The following is a 22,045-nucleotide window of genomic DNA, read 5'->3' on the forward strand; positions in this document are numbered from 1 at the left end:
AGCTAAGCTATGGATCAAGAAATCCCAGATTCACTATTCTGTTCTCTCAGCTATAGCTGCAGTATAAAATCCTTATAATCTTGGCTTTGTCTTATAGTAGAGGGGCAAACCTTTTTAAGCCCCAAAAGGCATATTTTACATTATCTGGCAGCTACACGTGCATGCACAGCCCCCCCCCCCCCCCCCCCAATCACTGTACATTCAGGCATATTCACATGTTGGTTTATAGAGATGGGGAGGTGAGCACCCACATCAGTACATAGATAAGTCTCCTCCAACAATCAGAAGCCATCACCAACAGTATATTCTATTTGTAGTAGATATCCTAATTGCTTAAGGCAGTCAGCAAATTCCCAATGTTTTTCTAGAGTAATCAGCAAGCCGTCCTTTCCACCAACTGCTTCATTTGTAGATATTTCTGCTAAAGGTTGTCCTGAAAATAATAGTCATCAATCCTGGGTCATGTCCTTGTAATTCCAAGTGTTTTATCACCTGTACATATTTTAGGAAGACAGTCACTTTTAGGAGCACAGTGACTGCCAGACCTACTAAATTGACATTTCACTTGCCAATCCTGCATTCTTATTTCTATGACTGGATGCAGACATACAGGATGCTGTCTTCAGTATGTGGAGAAAGCTACCATAGACTTCTGTATACATTTTCTGGTCTGCAATCATGACCAGAAAACTTGAGCAATGAGTGGCTAGATGGTTTAACTCAGAACTTCAGCCTCTCTGTTTTCGTGTATGTTTATGTGTTGTCAAATGTTTTTGATACAGCCAATGGGCTAATCAATAAAACGTACTACTGCAGCCTCTCTGATTGTTTGGAATAGAGGTTTCATCTCTTTCATGTACTTTGTGTGCAGTGAAGCTTCTAGACCCACTGCTTTAAAACCACCTTGTAGTCTTTATTATAATACATGGTATAAGGAATATCACACTAAGAGAGGAAGGAAGGCCGAGTAGTGGAGTAGAGAAGATTTTAAATAATTTGAATTTATCAGACAGGGAAAGATATAACTGTGTACAGATATATTGTAATGACGTCTGAACTGAGAGGTTTTGTAACTGTTTCTTCAATTTGGGTATGTTGCCACCTTATTGCTTAGTATTCAGGCTGAGTTATATGTGTGGAGAGGATACTTAGTAACACCCTTCTATGTTACTATGGTGTTTCTTTCCGTCAGTGGGTTTAAATACCAATGATGTTCACATACAGGCTGTTGTAATATGTTAACTATAATAAAATGTTTATTTAACAGGCTTAAACTCTACAGGTACAAATGTGCAATGGTTTCTGTAAGTTAATGGCACAAAAGCTTTTGGTTACGTTTGATGTACAATTCTTAGATGGGTACTGGGTTCAAATCTAGAGTTAACAAACAGGAAGTTATCTCAGGAAATTAATCTCTGATGATACTTCCAAACCAAATTCCCACTTTCTAGAATCTAGCCAAACAACCTTGGCCTAGCCTTCCTCAGGAATAAAAGAAACAGACCATAAGTGAGGTCCTTTTCCTACTATCAGCATTCCTGGCTAATTCCTGCAGCCCTTGAATCCTACAAAAGATTAACCCAATTCTCCTATCCAACTGTGAACACCAACCAACTACCTAATTCCCAACTGACAAATCCCAACTGCCAAAACTCAAGCTTCAAATTCAAAAAGTACACTTTTTTCCTCTATTTGAATGTTAGGCTCCGCCCCCTATTCCTAACCAATCCTGGCCTTCTACTCTTTGCTTACTGGATTAGGACATGCCCCCACTAAGAAAACCTGACCTAAGATGGCATCTCCCTGTTTCCCTATCCTAAGATGGCCGCTAGGCCCACATTCTAACTGTTCAGGCCGACAGGCTTTGCTAGGCCCACATTCTGGCTGCTAAAGGTAAGGGTTCACACATGGCATCTTCTTCCACTTAAGAATATTGAAAGGCAAGTTTTCTAATCAGCCACCTTGGATGCAATTTCTTTTGATTTCAACAATTAAGAAAGGTAGACATATTAAATAAACAAACAAACAAACTTTATATACTGCCCTATCTCCCCAAAGGGACTCGGGGTGGTTTCCAACATGTAAGGCCACATTCAATTGCCGGAAAGAAACCATACAGACAATTACATCAAAATAACACATTCGACAATATAACACAACCTAATAAACTTAATAGACAAAATAGCAACAGCTAAAAACATCATAAAATTTTAAAAAATCTGCTGAAACACATTCAATATAAAAATATCGAAAATCCATTTCATTGTAGCTCCATCAGTGGAGGTTCAACAAAACCAATGGCCAGGGTTACTAAATAGACATAGACCAACTATAAAAGGGCTGTTCATGGGATAGTACAATTGACAAATCATAGGGCCAGAGGGGTGGATGACATTTTTCTAGTTCATTTCTTAAGTTAAATTTCTTCATCACCCATATATATGTGTGTGTGGTCCCTAATCCTCTATTTATTCTACTACACACATCCTGAATAAAACAACTGAGCACCTTGGGTCTTCAGATATAACTCAGATCCCAGAAAGATACTGAACATTTAAAATAGATACAAAGATTGCCAGCAGATATGTGTTTCAGGGTCCACTTTCTTTACTGATACCCTTTGAAACATAACTGGCATTTCATGGACATATGTATGAATATGTATAGAACATTTCTGTTGCCTTGTATTTTTAGCATGAGAGTTGTGTGCAGTGGAAGAACAGTGGACTTAGAAGAGGTTGATGGGGCATGAAAGAAGGGAAATGTTCTATCATTGCTCCATTAATCTTGAGCACCCCACCATCCAGCTATACTTATTGATATCACTGTCCTCATACTGCAGCAAGTCCAAAAGAATAGTAATTTCTCCCTGCTGCTCAGGCAGCTGTTGTCCTTCATTTCAGAGGGCTGGTTAATCTTTTCCAAATTTTAGTGTGGGTTTTAATCTGAACTTTTTAAAATTGCTGAACTCTAAATCCTCAAGAACTCCAGGACCTTGGATAGTTCCTTTACAGTTCTTCCAATCCTGGAATGGATTGACTCTTCTACTAATATGATAACCACCGGTCATCCACTGAACTGAGTGTGTGTGGGGGGCCTCTTAATGTTGTATTGTGAGGTCCTATCTTGCAGATTTATTGAAAAGGTGTGGATAAGTGCTTTGCCCACTTTATAGGACTGTAAAAAGGTAAAGGTTTCCCCTGACATGAAGTCTAGTCGTGTCTTATTCTGGGTAGTGGCACTCATCTCCATTTCTAAGCTGAAGAGCAGATGTGTGGTCATCATGACTACATGGAGCGCTGTTACCTTCCTGCCAAAGAAGTACCTATTGATCTACTCACATTTGCATGTTTTTGAACTGCTAGGTTGGCAAAAGCTGGGACTAACAGCAGGAGCTCAGCCCGCTTCCTGGATTTGAACTGCCGACCTTTCGGTCAGCAAGTTCAGAAGCTCAGTAGTATAACTTACTACGCCACCGAGGGCTCTTTATAGCACTGTACAGATATTGAATACTTTGTACTGGTTGAGCGGGGGTTAAAGGTGATTTTTAAAAACATAAAATTTGAGTTATTCAGTTAGTTTTGCATTCTCACATTTTTGAACTCTTCAGATTTCAAGGTTTTTATTTTTTGCCCCATGTTTATGGAGACTGGCATGTTCTTATATCAAAATAATGCAAACTGAATGGCATTCTCCTCTAACCTTCTCCCACCTCTGTCATTTAGAAGAAATTAACAAAACAAGAATGGAGGGCTGTTCTTTAAATTGACATGTCAGATTTCTTTTGTCTATTAGAAAACAAGCCACAAAGATTTGTTTTGATGTGTTTGCTACTGGTGAAAAGACCTTCAAACACGAAACAGTTAACTTTTTTGCTTTGCTGCATGTCACAATTTTTCATAATGAATCCCATTTCTATGGCATTAGGCAACTGGCCAAATTAAAAAGAAAATAATTACAATGTTAAACAGAGGAAAGGGCAGATGAAAAACAAGCTGTTATTGAAAACATAATTGGAAAGCCACATGCAAATGCTATGCGACTCTCCATGTGATCTTATTACATGGAAAAGAATTAGTTACTAGTTCAGAAGCTAATGAGCAGGAGCTCAGCTCCACCTGTGTGTAGTTTAATAACATACAAAACACACACCCTTCAAATAGCATTGAAATGTCCTGGTGTTACACTTCAAAACTACTCTGATTAGAAGTTTTTCTGAATTTCCCAGCTCACTCTTTTGGAAGCCTGGCTTCTGGCAAATTCATCTGAAGTATCTTGTTAAAGACTGTTGAGAAATGGCTCTGTCTGTTTTATTTTATTCAAATGTTTACATATCACCCTATCTCATGGGATCTCAAGGTGGTGTGCAATAAAATCCAATATAACCAATTTAAACAGTTAGAAAGACTTTAAACAGATGAAAAGCATATTAAACAACCTTAAAACTGAAGACAGCAGAAAACCAGTTAAAATGGTTTAAGATAAATTTAAAACAATGCAGATGTTCATATTTGAATCAAAACAATTTATTTCCAAGGGTTTTAGTAAAAAGCAGTTGCTGACATTCTGTATTGCGGTTATGGATTTGTAACTATTACAGATCCATAGCTGCTCACTCAGTATTCAGTAGGTATAACTGTAAGACTATGCAAGTCCCTCTTCCAATCCAGCAGCGTATCAGGAAAAGAAGATCTGTTCAACTTCCAGTTGGGGCACTACGGTGATAATATTTCCAGCCACATCCCACCATCAAGCAAAGATGTGGCAATTAGAAGCCTGCTTTCCTATTCCTCATCACAGCTTCACTCTTTAGATTTTCACATAAGTTTGAGCTGAGCACTGATACTTATGTTAAAAAGATTCCGTTTCAGATATTTAACAAAAATCAAATTGTTCATACACTCCTGGTGGTCAAGTGTCTAAAAGGAAAGCTTTTGTCAACTGGAAGAGAGCTTGCTCATTTATTTTTTCACTGATTTGTATCAATTATTGCATGTATAGTCAATACTTTGCTACACATCCTTTGCAAGGAATTGCACTGTTTCACAGCTGAAACAAGGTATTATATGTGTAACCAAATGGTCCTTCACATCCATTCACATTGCATAAATTAAGGGTTTTGAACAGATTTTGACCTTTGTCAACATGGAAACATTTATTTTATTCTCATGTTCCTAAGTGAATATGAGTAAGTAGCCATAGAATCAGCCCCTTGGGAGATAAATTCGTTACTGAGAAGAGTGAAATTGTAATACTAACTGATAGGAAAGATTTTGATGTACTATACTGCTATTGGAAGTCACAGAGGCTCTATAAATGAGCCTATTACAGATGAATTGTGCTCTACTTGATGAGTTTAACACCTGAGTCAATGACTTATTTTTCATTTGAGGCACATGGAAAACATTAAAACAGCAGCAATATTTGAAACAGTGTGTTTATGTAAAGGCAAAGTACTTCATAATATAATTATATACAATCGTGCAATCAATGTAAACCAGATTAGTATGTCTGTGTTTATCATTGCTTGCAGTCATTCTGTTCCACCTCATATATCTGTATTGCCCATCCAAGTCACTCTTAGCAATATCAAATTTCAAATAGCAGAAAAGTTATGAAACTGTCACTAACTTAAATAATTTGATAACGATCCCAAATCAAAGTAGAAAAAAATACTGTTTGATAAACATGACAAATTGCTGGATGTGAAAATGATTGAATTGTAGGTCTCAGGCATGAGAGCACAGCTTGATGCCTCTAAATAAAAATTGAGTGATTTGAATATGCTGGTATTTTCCAGATGATTGGACAATTGCAAACAATAATGGTGTGCCTTATAATCTTGGGGCCATTTGAGATAGGAAACCAGAGGAGATTAATTATAAGCACATTGTGATGTCTGTAGTATACATTCCAGTTAATTTTAAACATTAAATATTTCTATACACCTTGCAGTTTTCTTCCAAAACTTTAAATTTGTATGAATATTTAGCAAATTTATTATATTATTGAAATAGTATGACATGTTCCATTTAGTTATTCATTTCGTTATTGCTTAGTTAGTTATTGAGAGAACTAAATGGGAGAACAAAATATTGTATGCCTCAAAACACTTCAATACCTAGTAGTAACAACAATAACCAAATATCTTGAGACTTTTGGACTACTGTGTAAGATTTAAGACTTTTACATTTCATATTGTTCCATTACCAATATATAATATATAATAAATGTATGAAAATATGAAAGTCAGACATCATTCATATATTTGAGCGTGCAAAGTTTCCCCTCCCAAATATAGGCAAATTCAGCAAGTGAAATCGAAATAGATGTTTGGAAAAATGAATGAACATTTATTATATTATTCAGCAATCTGAAAGCTAATGTAGAGTTCACGCTATTTTCATGGTAAACCAGATTCAATATTCTTCTCCATTTTATCTTGAATACAACTTATGGGCCAATTATCTAATCAGTAAAAAAAAACCTCTGGTATATGCCATGTTCTCAATATATTTATTATTTGTTGTTCCACTTACTGCATTTATATGTTTTAATTGTTTTATAATTTGATATGCTATATTTATTATTTGTTGTATGATGCGGCATTGAAAGTTGCCATAATCTGTAAGTCACTCTGAGTCCCCTTCGGGGTAGAGAAGAGTGGGGTATAAATACTAGGCCTGGGCGGTTTCGTTCATTAATTTTGTAATTCGTTAAATATTCGTTATTTTTAGCAATTACAAAACGATTACAAAACATATTTTCAAACCCAGAAGTGTTTTTAAATATCGAAACGGCATCCTCCATCTTTTTTACGGGCTTCCGCCCGTTTCGGAAATGACGTTTTAGGGATGGAGGATGCTGGGTGCGCTGGGAGCCAATCGTGCGCTCCCAAGCACCGTGGCTGATTGTGATTGGGCGGGCTGCCCTTTAAAAGCGGCTCCGCGTGGCCGCATTGCTCATTGCTGGGGAAGGCGAGGAGACGGGAGGTTCGGGAGGGAGGCTTGGCTTGCATTCATTCATTGCTTGCATTCATTCATTCCCTGGGCTGGGAGCAGCGGGGAGGCTTTGCCGTTCGTTCCACAACAGGGCAAGCATTTTTAAATATTTCTGAAAAATATCTTTCTTTTATTCTTAAAAAAATTCAAAAAATATTCTAAAAAAAGAAAAGACCCTTGTGTGCCTGTGTGTGAGAGTTTGTCCCTGTCCTGTGGCTGTGTTTGCTCCACAACAGGGCAAGCATTGTTAATTTTCCATTTTTAAATATTTCTGAAAAATATCTTTCTTTTATTCTTAAAAAAATTCAAAAAATATTCTAAAAAAAGAAAAGACCCTTGTGTGCCTGTGTGTGTGAGTTTGTCCCTGTCCTGTGGCTGTGTTCGCTCCACAACAGGGCAAGCATTGTTAATTTTCCATTTTTAAATATTTCTGATAAATATTTCTTTTTTAACGAATCGATTCGTTGCCACCTTAACGAATCAACCCCCGTCTTCATAACGAAGTTTCAGAGGTGATTTGCACATGCGCGGGGGGTCCGCCATCTTAACGAATCGATTCGTTAATATTAACGAAATTTCGTAAATACTGAACTTTTTTAAAGGAAAGTTTTGTAATTATTTTAAATATCGACACGCAAAAACCCCCCAAATGCAAATCGATTTTAGAAACAAATTTTTCCGTTGTTACCCAGGCCTAATAAATACAGTAAGTAAATAAATAAATAAATAACTTGTAGTTTGGTAAGCGGATAATAATGGCTTTTTCATGCATTTCAGTATGGATGGACTCCTAACTCTGTTAAAGTAAAGAAAACAACCTCTACAAAATTTTATTAAATACTGTCTTGGGAATTATATTATGCTTTATGAAGTTAGATTTTTGAAATAGTCTACCAAGGTCAGTCGGCACAGAGAAGTGTAAATCTGTGCAACAGGTCCCTTTTGAATTTGTTCATGTCTCCAATGTCAGTGGATAAGAGATTCCGCACTGTTTTTTTTTAAAACATTAAAGGAGCTGTTCAAGGTTCTGGACATATTTGGGGGGGGGGCATAAAATTACACAGTTTTAACAGGTTTTTTACAATTTGGATTACAAGCAGTATGGGTTTCTCACTCCTGCTTTGAAGCCATCAGATATTTCTGGATGCCTTCTGGAATGGATTTTTCTACAAAAATTAATGCATGAATTCTACAGTGTAGGTGCTTAAATTGTCCAAATAACAGAGGGCAAAAGGCACCCGTAAAATGTGTATGTGTTTCTTTGAAATAGAATATTACTCTGATATGTTTATTAGGCACAGCTTTTCTTCGTTCCATTTATCTTACCATTTCACCATTTATGACCAACACAATTTGCTGGAAGAAAGTATATGCAAAATGTGTTGATATTATAATTATAAGGTGCATTACAACTATCCAAAGGAAATTTATCCCAATGCAGGACTCTTTAAACTATAGGTTTTCCTCCCCATAAGAGTTCCCTGGTGTTAACATTTGGCATCCTCAATTCATGTATCCTTTTTGTTTGATGGGAATTGGCACCTGTTTTTAAAAGTAGTATCAGCAAGAGCCTCCAGGGCAGCCTCCATTTTCATGTCTCACTCTGAAAGTAACACTTCAAGGGTCTGTCAAAAATTAAATGCCACCTCCAAAATGATTCAGCTCTGCGCATTTCTGTTTAGCAATAGAAAAGAAACTGTTGACGTTTTGATTGCTTTGGAAAATAGCATGCTGCAGTGTGGCAGTGACACCAGTAATAAAAGTTCAAGCAAAAATTCTTGCCATCACCACAGGAGGATTAAAAGGCCTGACGGCACATTATAACATAGTCATCAGCGAGATGAAGCAGGGCCACTGTGAGCAGCTCCCATGCTTAGTGATGCAGGCTGCAGATAAATCTTTTTCATTTTCTCTTCTATTACTCAATTGCTCTTTATCAAGCCACTGTACATGTTTTCAATTAGCAAACTGAAACTTTCAAATAGAGATCAGTGGCTCTGTCCATTTAGGAGCAGGAGCTGTTTCAATGTGCAACTAAAATTCTTGGGTTCTGTGCCTTTCGGAGCATTAAATCCCATGAAGTAGCAAAGACTTTAAAATGGTTTGTTTTTTTTTAAAGGAAAACAAAGCCAAGTACAAGACTGATTATGCTTGGCATTAAACAACAACACTTTGATCAGGCTTGGACAGTCAAGCAATTGAATTTCAAACAAACTTACATCTCTTTCGTTTACACAATATATTCAAACACTAAAGCATACTGATTGTATCACCCAAAGGACATGTGGTTTTGTTTAAAAATACATAATTGCAAAGTATTAGGGACAACTGTTGCAAATGGGGAAGGTGAAACAGTGTGAGCAAGGCATTTCCCTCAGGTGTTTTGGACTTCAACTCCCACAATTGCTAACAGCCAGTCACCTGGCTGGGATTTTATGGGAGTTGAAGTCCAAAACACCTGGAGGGCTGAAGTTTGCCCATGTCTGCTCTAGGGCATTTTAGCCCTGTTACAGGTCTTCATGCAAAAGCATTTTTACACATCTGAACATGGTAACATAAAGGGAGGTGTGTGCATGCACAAAAAATTATAAATTCAGATAGATATCCAGTGATTCCTAGATTCAAGTAAGACAAATGTCTTTCTATTCATTGTATTTCCAAACTATCTACCGAGACATGCACAAAACCTGTCGTTTTGATCTGCAGCTTCTTATACTGTAGTTCCTGTTACCAAAATGTAGGTTTATTGCATGATAGTATCAGTTATCATGAGACAACTTATGTTCTTAATATGGAACAGTTTCTAACATTTCTATCTATGTTAGCTCTTATCCCATAGCAAGCAAACCAGTAATGTTAAGCCATTTCTTCTGGGGTTTTTAGCTTTTTTAACTTGTTAGAGGGTCTGCTAGTGGCACAGCGGGTTAAACCGCTGAGCTGCTGAACTTGTTGTCCGAAAGGTTGGCAGTTCACATCAAGGGAGCAGGATGAGCTCCAGCTCTTAGGCCCAGCTTCTGCCAACCTAGCAGTTTAAAAACATGCAAATGTGAGCTCAATAGGTACCGCTTCTGCAGGAAGGTAACAGTGTTCCATACAGTCATGCTGGCCACATGAAGGTGTCTATGAACAATGCCAGCTCTTCGGTCTAGAAATGGAAATGAGCACCATCCCCAGAGTTAAACACGACTAGATTTGATGTCAGGGGAAACCTTTACCTTTACCTAACTTGTTAGAATGTGCTCAGCCAAAAAAATAGTTGAAAGTGTTGTATGAAAGATTTGTTCTTGCATGTGGTGATGATGTGACTCTGAACAAATAGATATTTGAGGAATTTGGAAATCAGTCTGGTTCCCGAAAAGAAACACTTTCTGTTCATGTTTGTCAGATTGAGTTTAGAACGTGCTCTTCAGCTAATATGGAAAACACTGCAGTAGCTTTCAATTTTGCATTTCACATTTATATTGACCTAATTTATGTGGCATAAATGAGAATGTATGTTTTCACCCTACCATCTGTACCATCACGTTGAACATGGGTTTCCAAATGCAGCATGCTTGCAACAGGAATGAAATGCCATAATAGTTAAGGTCACTTTGGTGTCATGAACATCACTGCAGTTTTCCTGGCTAATATAGCAAGTCTTAAATGTAGTGAGACCATAAGTCTCCAAAGGCTAAGCTAAGGATTACATGGGAATTCCCTAATAACTACATAATTCTCAAGAGGACCATAAAAGACTTCTATTAAGACTTTAATAGAATTGCCAGCTGGCTTCTTTTGATGTAAAGCCTTTGTCTCTCAAAAGGAAATGAGTGAAAGCAATGGTTTTCTTTTCATGTGGTGTGTGTATCTTGTAGGTAGGCGGTCATTTGTTCTACAACTATGACAAATCTCACACATTTGGGACCAATAGCTGCTGACTGCCATTGCTAATGTAATGGAAGTCTTCTTCAGCTGTTTTGGATAAAATCTAAACTGAATGAAGAAGAAAGCAGAAGACTGTGGCTAAAACTTCAGCCATGGCATAAGCAGACAAGTCTCCTACATTCCTTAGCCATTCATTGATGTATAATCTTAAAATTAGGTCTAGCTAGTAGCAATTACTCATGTGACACATTCCAGAGAAAAGGCCATTTTGTGTTTGACTCCACAAGTCTTGTCATGGCAAAAGATGCCATTTTGATTTAACCTGTAAAAATGTCTAAGACTTGGAATAGACATAGCATTCACATCTAAAATAAAATTGACACCCTTTCCCTTCCCAGGACACATAGGTGGTAAAAATATATATTTTGAACAGAAAAATACATTTGTTACACTGAGAGATATATTGAGAAATCTACAGAGTTCTCTGTTTCCGATAATTAAATGGTATTATTTTTACCAATCCACAAACAATACTGAAAATTGCATGCTCAGTTGAAATAAGAACACTGACTTCCACACTAATATGAAGTTGGAACAGAAAGGCAAATTAAAAGCACCAGTCTTTTCAAAACAACATATGTTTATTAGTGAAAGACAATTAACATCACTTTACAATCTAATACTTCAGTAGTAATTGCATCTCATACACCATTTCTTTCATTGGCATTTCAGAGGACCAACAGGATATTTTCCCCATCTTACCTTCAACTGAGGCATTTCTCATTCAGTATGAGTGCAACAATCACAGAATTTCAGATTTGGGAAAAGGCCTTTTCTACCCAAATACACTAGAAACACCAGATCCTGCCTGATCTTGAAAGCTTAGAGTCATCTCTGGCCAATACTTGCATGGAAGACCACCCATGAAAATCTGTTTCTGTAGGCTATATTTCAGACGAAGGAAGTGACAAAGCCACTCCTAAGTCTTTATTGCCTAAGAAAACCTTATGAATTGCATGGAGTTGCCAAATGTTAGCAAGTGGCTTGAGGCACAGATACACACACAAACCTGACTAGCAAAGTTGGTTTTATCCAGTTTAGCAGAAGAACTGTCAAAATAAGATGGGGTTGCACACAGTGAATATTTGCTGGTCCTGGCACCCTCTACATCAGGCATGGGCAAATCTAGCCCCTCCATTGTTTTGGACTTCAAATCCCACAATTTCTAACTACTGGTAAGCTGGTTGGGACTTTGGGGAATTGAAGTCCAAAACACCTGGAGGGCTGAAGTTTGCCCATGCCTGAGATAGATAGATAGATAGATAGATAGATAGATATTAGAGTATACTCATCATCTGCATTCATTATGATACTTGTGAAAGTGATGTGAATTGCAGTCCACTTTATCTTAAGGATGCCAGTTAAGAATGGCTGTCCTATGTTCATTAATATTATTATATTGCAACCACCAACACTGGGACTTATTTTGGGGGCATCATACTCTTGTAACATCTTCAGTTGTTTTGTCATTTATTGAATAGTTTTTTTGTCTGCGTATTTTTGTTTGACATTGAGTGTTTTTTTTGTAAGCCGCCTTGAGACCTCTTAGGGAGATAGGGCGGCCATCTAAATAAAGTTTCATTCATTCATTCATTTATTTTTCTGGAAGTATGGGCCATTTTAAACATAATCAAAATTATTTGAAATGCAGTAAAAGCAGACCTGATTTGGCACAAACTGAGTTTCAGTGAGAGATGTTCACTCTCTTTATGTGAGCATGTTGCTGTTTTCTTCTCCTTTTTGTCATCAAAGTACTACATTCCCAGATAATTTTGATGATTTGTCTGGAATTATCTGTTTTCTCAAACCCATTTTGTCTACATCTCTGCATGACAGCCGAAGTATACCTTGTTCACTCTTTGCTTGGGATATTGTTATCTTGAGTGCATCAATTACAAAGTATCAACAATTGGACAGCAACCTGGTCTAGACTGAGTGTGTGTCAACTTCAGTACTGTGGTTCTATCTAGGAATCTAATTTGTTTGTGCTATTTATAGGTAGAACAGGTGTCAAATGTCAAGTAGGACAGCACAGAAAGGTGATCAAAGAGGATACTTAGGAAGTTTATCTTCTATTTGATTTTTATCCAGCTTTTGTGGGCTAAAAATGAAATATCCCAATTATCTTGGTAACAATATTATTTCTAGAACTAGCAGCATGGAGATCCATCCTGTAGGGATGAAGATACTTTATGAATTCATTTATAATTTCACACTGTTTATATTGTTCAGCTAGAAACAGGTTGGCAACAATGAGAACTAATTTAAATGTGATATGTAATATTAATGTTGATTTCTAGTGTCCTCAGAGGACAGAATGAGAGAGAAAATAATAATAACAAACATAACTGAAACCTAAATAGGTTGTGGTGTCCATTTTATCTAGTTTTATTGGCAAGGTTGAACGTTCTTGCATCATTCCACTTTTTTTTCTCTCTCTCTCCCTCCCCCTTTTTTATTTCCTAAGATGAAAGCAGAAATAAGGTTGTGAAGACACTGTTTTGTTGGAGCCCACAGATACATTGATTTCTGGGGACAAATATGTGCACTTAGATAACTTTTGAATTATATACACTCCCTTACTTCACCTTCCATACCTACAGAAATCCAGTAAAGAGTAAATGGAAGAAGAATCCTGTAACTCCATGTATAAAGAAGCTCAGGATTTTTAACCGTCTGTGAAATATTCTATTGTTCATTTCTCACAGACAGCTGTTTACATTTTTGAGCTGCATGGAAATCTTAATTCCTTTAGTATTTAACCAAAGTGAGACATAGGATTTGAACAGGAGAAAGGAAACCTCAAGTTCTAAACTTTCAATTTGGCTAAGACTTTCAGTAGCTGCAGATTTTCATGTTTAAAAAGGGTGGTGGTTTTATGCAATAGTCTAGAATGGAGTGATTATAATTGCCTCTCACGATTTTTGTTCCAGAGTTATAAACATCATTTCCTAATTGGTCCTATCATAAAACAAAGAAAAGGTTTATTAAACTTTGTTTTTGCAACACATTTTGCTATAGTTTTTCAATGAATATTAATCGAGTCTCAACCAATTCAACATAGTTTGTGGCAGCCACAAAACAAAATTTCTGGAGTATAACAACTACTTTCAAAGTATGTACTGCACAATTAAAAAGGAATAACAGTTTCAAACCAGGGACAGTTTTTTTTTTCAAATGTTGTTACACAGTGTTATATTTTGTAATACTGGCTGAATGAGATAAGCTACCTGGTTATCAAAATAAATTCCTCTTTATTTTGTGAGCCAAGAACAACAGAGAGCTGTGACCTTACAGAAGCCCATCTGTTTGCATCCACAAAGGCATTTGGGTCACAACCTGGCCAGCTGTAGTAATACAGCATGGTGTGCCTATAATCTGTAGCATACTTTCCTTGAGAACATCTCCAATGCTGGATGACTCCTACTCATTTTTATGGGGTAAAATGTTTCTGGTTATACCAATATTTATTTTGATATGCTAGGATTCTATTGAGCATATATTTTTGTCATTAGCACCAATGAAAACAACTTGCTTAAAATGGCCAGCTGTTATGATAATCTCCAAAGCAACCATTTAACTAATGCATGGATTATGATATCTTTATGATTAGTGATTGATTTCAAATGGATTCCCTCTCACTCAGTCATTGGACTACTTGGTTTCATCTCCTCAGAAATCATAACTTGGTGTTCCTTTTTTTTTCGTGTCAGGAGCAACTTGGGAAACTGCAAGTCACTTCTGGTATGAAAGAATTGGCCGTTTGCAAGGACATTGCCCAGGGGACGCCTGGATGTTTTACCATCCTGTGGGGGTCTTTTCTCGTGTCCCACATGAGAAGCTGGAGCTGACAGATGGGAGCTCACCCCACTCCCCAGACTTGAATCACTGACCTTTCGGTCAGCAATCCTGTCAGCACAAGGGTTTAACCAGGGGCCTCCTGGTGTTCCTACATAAAAAGTTGTCATAAGATCAGTTTGGTAAAGTAGGCAGGGCAGTCTCTCTTTGTCAATATTCAGCTTGCCATGATTGAGGCACAAAGTATGATGCATAATAGTTAATTCCTTCCCTTTCATTGGTTCTTTCAGACAGTGCAATAAATTGCAATGAGTACAATAATTCCACTTTAACTACCATGGCAACATTTTTTGAAATCCCAGGATTTTCCAATTATTTAGAATAAATAATTGTAGTTTAGAGAGTTCTAGTGCCTCTTTAAACTACAAGCCTCACGATTCCATAGGATATTTCCATAGCAGTTAAAATAGAAACACGGTGCTATAATTATAAGGCATTAAAATATTCCTCTGCCTTTTTAGTGCATCCTAGTACTATCTCTGCCTTTTTAGTACATCCTAAAGTAGTCTACAAAACCATGAAAGGAGGATGTTGGAAGAAAGAAAATGCAGTGTAAACTCTTAATCGTGTCTTCACTCTCTTTGTTTTCATCTGTTTCTCTTCAGTATCCAGCTGCCCTGATGAATCTGGGAGCAATTCTTCACCTCAATGGCAAACTCCTAGAGGCTGAATCAAACTATCTCCGTGCCCTTCAATTTAAACCAGATGATGTCATCACACAGTCAAATCTACGCAAACTCTGGAATATTATGGAAAAACAAGGCTTAAGGACATCTAAAGCATGACATGTGGTTAAAGAAACCTTTGCAGCCTTTGCAAGGGGAAAGGTGAAAAATGTCAAATTCAGAACAACCGTCAGGGTACTATATTGTTGAGCGCTCTTTTTCAGTTGGACTGTAGTTGTCTAAGGTTAGAATTGCTGCTAGGAGAACCTAGAGGGCTGCTTTTTAGTGTGACATTTAAACAAAGAGAGGGAGCTGGGAATAATCTGAGGAGCTTCATGAAAGTCTTGATAGTTTCTGCTACAAGCAAAAAAAGTGAAATAGAGTTGAAGCTGGAGCACTTGAAAGGCACCCTTTCAGTACATTCATCAGGTCATCCTAGCCATTTTCACAATGCTCATTCTTGTGTGGTTTCTTATAGAAAATCACACTGACCTATATGACATCCATCCAGTCACCATGGGAATTTATGAAAGGATAAAGACTAGATTAAGTTATTTTCTGAGGCTGTAACCCATTAAAATGCATACTAAAACCAATGTGTTTGCAATTTGTCTTAATATTGTATAAGTCCTTGCGGCTGCCTGCTTATCTCTTTCACAGACTAGCACAACTACTGGAAAATGATTTGAAAGATATGGCATTTGGAGTCTCTTAACAAATTTGATAAAGTTAGTGTATATTATGTTGGCTGGCTGTGGTTTAGCTGTTGCAAGTGTAATAAGAAAGAGACAGAAAATAGGACATGTAATGTTGCAATCCTCTCATGCAGCAGAAATGTACCCACATATGAAGAACTCAGACAACATCTACATTATTCGTATTTGATGTGTGTGTGGTCTTAAGAAGATGATCACTGAATGAGGAAAGCTGAGCACTCCTCTGACCTGTTTTACTCCACTGTTTTCTGTTTCTTTTGGTACTTTTTTACTCAATCAGGACATTTTCTGAATCAGAGTCAGTCAACAAGAAAACTGCAAGAGATTATGGCTTCAGAGGGTGGATGTCTAGGAGAGGATCCAGCTCATTTAATCAACATGCATCATCTTTTGATTTACCAAAAAGGCCTTACCATATGAACACATACCACATTTTATCTGGGAACTATATGTGTGTACAATATGAACATATACAATCTGCCACATCTAGCTTGTCTACAGTACCTTGAGTATGTTAGATTGCTAGTCCTAGTTTAAGCAGCCCCATTGAATCGATGGAAGTCCAAAGTCAAAGTTCACATTGGTCTGATGGGACCATTCAGGTTTGAACTATGGATTAAATTTAGTCCAGGGTCACTCCAGGTTACAATAGTCCAAGTTGTTGTAACGGAGTTTCCATCATCTCTAGTCAGCAGAGAATGATGAGGGATACTGGAAGGGCCAGTCCAAAAACTTCTGGGCCACATCATTTTCAACCCTGGTTCAGATCATTAGAAATAAGCCAGGAATATAGTGTAGGGCAACCTGGTCCTAACACTGCTCTTAAAAATGTTCACACATCGGTAACATGACTCTATTCTTTTCTATTCTATATTATCCACTCACAGTTTAGATTTTCTGCTGAAACATATGATGCAGCATCGCTTACCCAGGACACAGTAGAGCTGATGCACAGCTGGCCCATGCCAAAGTTCAACTGTACTCCTGTTGTTCCTGTTAAAACACAATGCCAAACTGTTCACTGTATCTCTGCCTCCAGATCTGTTTCCTGTGACTGGAACAATTTAAGGAGGTGTGCAGTAGATGTTTTTGAAATGCTAGGGTTGCGATGCTAAGCTTCTCTCAGCAATCTGTGAGAAGGCAAACATTTTGCTTGAAGCAGCAAGAAACTAAAAGGATTTAATGCTTTTAGCATCTAGTGAATTCACAGGGTGTTAGACCGAAAGGGATTACATGACTGACAATGGTTGCCAATTATTAGTGCATACATTTTACATTTTTACATATGGAAAAACAGTTGTTCAGAGTCTAACCCAATATTGTATCTCCATTTCTTCATTTCAATCAAGTAAATTATTATTATTATTTTTAAAAAATAACATTTTAGCTTACCATAGCTCTTATGATACGTATCAAAACATTTTTTTTTCAAAAAAAAGTCTGCTAGATTATCCTTGGCTCTCCCAAGTTGTTTGCAAACTAGCTTCAGTTAGTGAGGCAAATTGCTTGGATATAGAAAAACATTATATTCAAGCATTCATTCTGACACTTTTTGGCTAAATCTGAAAAGCTAGTTGAGGTGTTTCAAAGTAATTGGCTTTACCAAGGAGAACTTTTTATTTTCTGTGCCCTATCACAAACTCTTATGAAAACTCTGTTATTGAAGCCATTTCCAATGCAAATAGGTGTAATGGGATTGCTCTTCAAGAAATGTGGAGGTATTCATGTGCATCCTTGCATCTTAGCCTTAAACCTTGGGGCACATTTGAACTAAAGAGGATTGATGGTCTCTTATAATCCCTTGTTTGTACACATCTCCACTTAATTGTGTATTGTTCCATTTCTTTAATGCAAGACTTAACACACAGTTGAAACTTTATTTTCCAACTGAAGAAAAAAATTAAGTCAGTAGCTAATGTTTCACAATTGTTGGTAGCCCCCTAATGGTTTTTTTCACGCTATTTTAATTGTATAAGGTGCGTATTTGGTGCTTAGAGAGAAGCAGGAACACATTTATTCTGTGCTTTGTAGACACTCTGGCTATCTTAATGTACACGTTAAGGAATTTTGGCATAGCTTTCATAACCTTTTCACAATTTTCATCATCATTGTAATAGTTAAAAAGTTTTTTTCTCTATTAGAAGCAGCATTTTCTAGAAATTATTGATGGCTGTGTGACCATCTTTCAATTTCTGCTACCTTACTTCCTAAGCTTCTACCACTTTCTTTTGGCCCTTGTGCTAAATGAATGACCTTTAGATTCAGTCCATGGTTCATCCTCCAAAAGCTCTTTTTATACTGAAAAGGGGGGTGGGAGACAAAACGAAAATGCTAAAAGGCTTAAATTCAACATTTTCAGTGTTTCAGGTGAAATTATATAACATATTAGCTTTGAGCCTATTCAGTGCTTAGCAGCCATTATGCCATTATGCCGTGCAATCTTTTTGGAAATGTGTAAAAATAAATGCTGTTTTAATGTGTAAGACTGAATTTACAGGGCAATTTTCTGCATGTCTGGTTAGAAATAAGTCCCATTGACTTCAGGAAGGCTTATTTCCACTGAAGTGTGTACAGGATTGCAATTGAAAGTGTATAATGATAACATCCTGAAACTTGCTTAATTTTAGCTGTCAAATGCAAGTACAGCTTATAACATTTCATTTTCATTTTATCTTTGACCTTCTTGTATTTTTTTTTACATTTGTTTCACAATTTTGATTCACACAGTATTATGGGAGTGGTGACTCATATCAAACAGTGATATGGACATTAAAAAAGAAAAACAGAAATAATGTTCCATGCTCCTCCATACAATTTCACTATAGGGCTGGGCTTCATAACTTTCATCTTTGGAATAAATTTAAAATGTCTCTGCTCAGGGATTTGTGGTGGCTATTGCAGACAGTGCTTAAAAATATAGCACAAGTTTACTAAATTAAATTTTTATTTTTTGAAAAAAAGCTGTTATTTGTATAAATTATCAAGATTTGTAGGCTTTCCTTTTTGTAGAAATGATTGTTTATGTGCCAGATAAGAAAATCCAATTTGTTTTAGTAATAAACGATTGATAACAAATGTTTTGTGCATGCTGTCCTCTGTTACCTAGTCTCAGTAAAAAATCAATAGCAATTGATTCTATCAAAGCTATAAGTTCCTTTTATTAACTTTTTAAAAAAATAAAAGGTCAACCATTGTCTTTAATGTGAAAGGTAACATTTACAGTGTCACTAGCAATTATTATAAACAAGTTGATTGTTTCCTTCCCTATATCATATTCTTACATGCAAGAATCATGATAATACAGTTAGGTTAATAATGATCTGTTTTAGATAGTCTGCTGTTAGCATAATGTAGTTGTTGGAGCACTGATCTAAGGGTTAGTCTATACTGGCCGCTAAACCCAGGGCAAGTTTAGGGCATTTTTGGGACTGTGATAGCAGCAACCTACACACTGGACTAAATGTACTATAATACTGTATTGACATGAACACAGTCTAGCTGGGCTGAGATTGTATGGCCCCACTAGACTATCACCAAATCATTTATGCCATAGAATCATACAGTCAGTGAGTTGGAAGAGACCTTGAGGGCCATCCAATCCAACCCTCTGCCAAGAATAAGAAGCAGGAAAATCGCATTCAAAGCACCCACAACCAAAGGCCATACAGTCTCTGTTTAAAAGCCTCAAAAGGAGCCTCCACCACAGTCTGGGGTAGAGAGTTCCACTGCTGAGCAGCTCTCACAGTTAGGAAGTTCTTCCTAATGTTCAGGTGGAATCTCCTTTCCTGTAGTTTGAAGCCATTGTTCCATGTCCTAGTCTCCAGGGCAGCAGAAAAAAACACTTGCTCCCTCCTCTCTATGACTTCCCCTCACATATTTATGTATGGCCATCATGTCTCCTCTCAGCCTTCTCTTCTGTATGTCATCATCAGTGTTTCCTTCTGGAACCAGAGCTCTGTCTGAGCACATGGACATCACCTGTCTAACTATAACAGGACACCTGTGCAAACAGTAAACAGAGGGGATATTTGCACCCTCACTGGTTATGCAGGAGCCCCATTTTGACATCAAAGATGTGATTGTGATGGGCTGGCACTTGCATGGGCCTCCATGGCCAGCAAGGAACAGTGGCAAGAAAATGCCAAAGGGAAAAGGCATGGCATGGTGTCTCTTTGGACAGCTCTGGAGTGGATACTTCAGCAAAGTGGGCCAAATCAGTACAGTACATGTGGGACAAGGTTATGGTTTTAACTGAAATGTGGGGTTTATTGATTGTTGTTTTATCATGGTTTTATCTATTTTGTTCTCCTGATTGAAGGATTTTAATGTTTGTATTTTGCTTGCAAGCTGCCTTGGGTCCATGTTGCGGAGAAAGGTGGGATAGAAATATCCTAAATAAAATAAATAAATAAATAAAGTGGGCAATACCACAATACCCACTGGAAGTCAGCCCATGTCATAGGAACAGCCAGCAGTGGATTCAAAGTGACTCTACTTTTTCTTGCCTATGTAGACTTACCTTCTGACTCTGATAGATCAGGGTATGAATACTGATTCAGCTACGGAACCCTATTAGCTGAGTGTAAGCAAGTCACATACTCAGCAAAAAAGGAAAACAATAGAATCCCCCACTGCATGACCTTACCTATGATATGATTGCCATAAATAACAATTGACTTAAAGGTACATAGCAAGATAATACAAAGAGATTGCTATGTCCATGTTATAGGACAATGATAATATGGCCAGCTAAAACAAATCCCACATTACCCCTGTTTGAATGCTATTGATTACCAGTGAGGTATTTTTAACATGTAATTGAAGTTTCTGTTATATAATAGCTTCAATTGCACGCCTGTATACTAGATCATCATAAAGCAACAATCTCTCATCCTTAGCCTTATATTTCTTTAGCATTGTGCTTTTTAAAAAGTTTTAACTAGGGTTCTTTACCTGCTAAACAAATCTAGAAATCTCTTTCTGCCATTGCACAAAAAGTATGTCATTTATTATGACAAGGATCATTTGAAAGAGAAATAAAAGACTTGGCAAAACATTTGCTTTTATTTCCACAATTCTATCCAAAAGGGATACATTTAACTTGCTCCATTTTTCTAAATCTCTTTTAATTTCTTTCCAAACTTATTAATAATTATTTGGAAATAATAAACAATTGATCTTTGTAAGTGTAACGCCAAAATATTTAGTCTCCTTTTTCCATTTTAGAATTTGAAAGAACGGTTAATTTATTATGTTCTTCAGGGGTCATAATTTTTCTCAACATTTTTGTTTTATCACAATTTACTTTAAACCCAGAGCAAATCCCGAAACAACAGCTGACCATATTTGAGTAGCATCACAATTGGAAATCTATGAGTTAATGGTCTGAAAAGTAAAATGTATTTTTATAGCCTGGTTGTAAACCATTAGCTTATCTTGGCACTGCTATACCCAAGATCTTAATTGCTTCAACCAACAAAAACTTAGTGAAGTTATGGTCCTCCAGTCCATTTAACTTACACAAGTATGCTAAATATAACTGATCTTTTCCAGTTCATGGCAGACCTAATACAGCTCCAAAGTAATCTAAATGAAATCCTATGTCTCATAATTTTTCTTTGAACAATTTCCAGTCATACTGATTCATTTTCTTCAAATGTCTGTCCCTTATGATATCTGAGTTATACTTTCAACAGCAAAAACCTTAACAGGGAGATTATCTATATGTTCTTCTATGATGTGCCCATTAAATATGCAGATATGCTTTTTAGCCCTTAACAAATACTACAATTTTAGTAGTCTGATGGCAGAAGGGTGATGGATTGCCTTTCTTGAAGATTAGTACATGAATGCTGGATAACCAGTCTTAGAGAACTAG

General features: G+C 37.0%; 1 protein-coding gene across 1 annotated transcript in view; it reads left to right on the forward strand.

Moving 5' to 3' along the window:
• TMTC2 (transmembrane O-mannosyltransferase targeting cadherins 2) overlaps positions 1-17,532 on the forward strand; it is a 231,643-nt gene extending 214,111 nt beyond the window's left edge. Inside the window, exon 12 of the mRNA XM_060777375.2 lies at positions 15,392-17,532. Within this exon, the coding sequence (XP_060633358.2) occupies positions 15,392-15,571 (180 nt within the window). The 3' untranslated portion in view covers positions 15,572-17,532. The remainder of the gene's footprint in view (positions 1-15,391) is intronic.
• The last annotated feature ends 4,513 nt before the right edge of the window (positions 17,533-22,045 follow it).

The sequence above is a fragment of the Anolis sagrei genome, chromosome 5 (genome assembly GCF_037176765.1).
Source record: "Anolis sagrei isolate rAnoSag1 chromosome 5, rAnoSag1.mat, whole genome shotgun sequence".
Taxonomy (NCBI): domain Eukaryota; kingdom Metazoa; phylum Chordata; class Lepidosauria; order Squamata; family Dactyloidae; genus Anolis; species Anolis sagrei.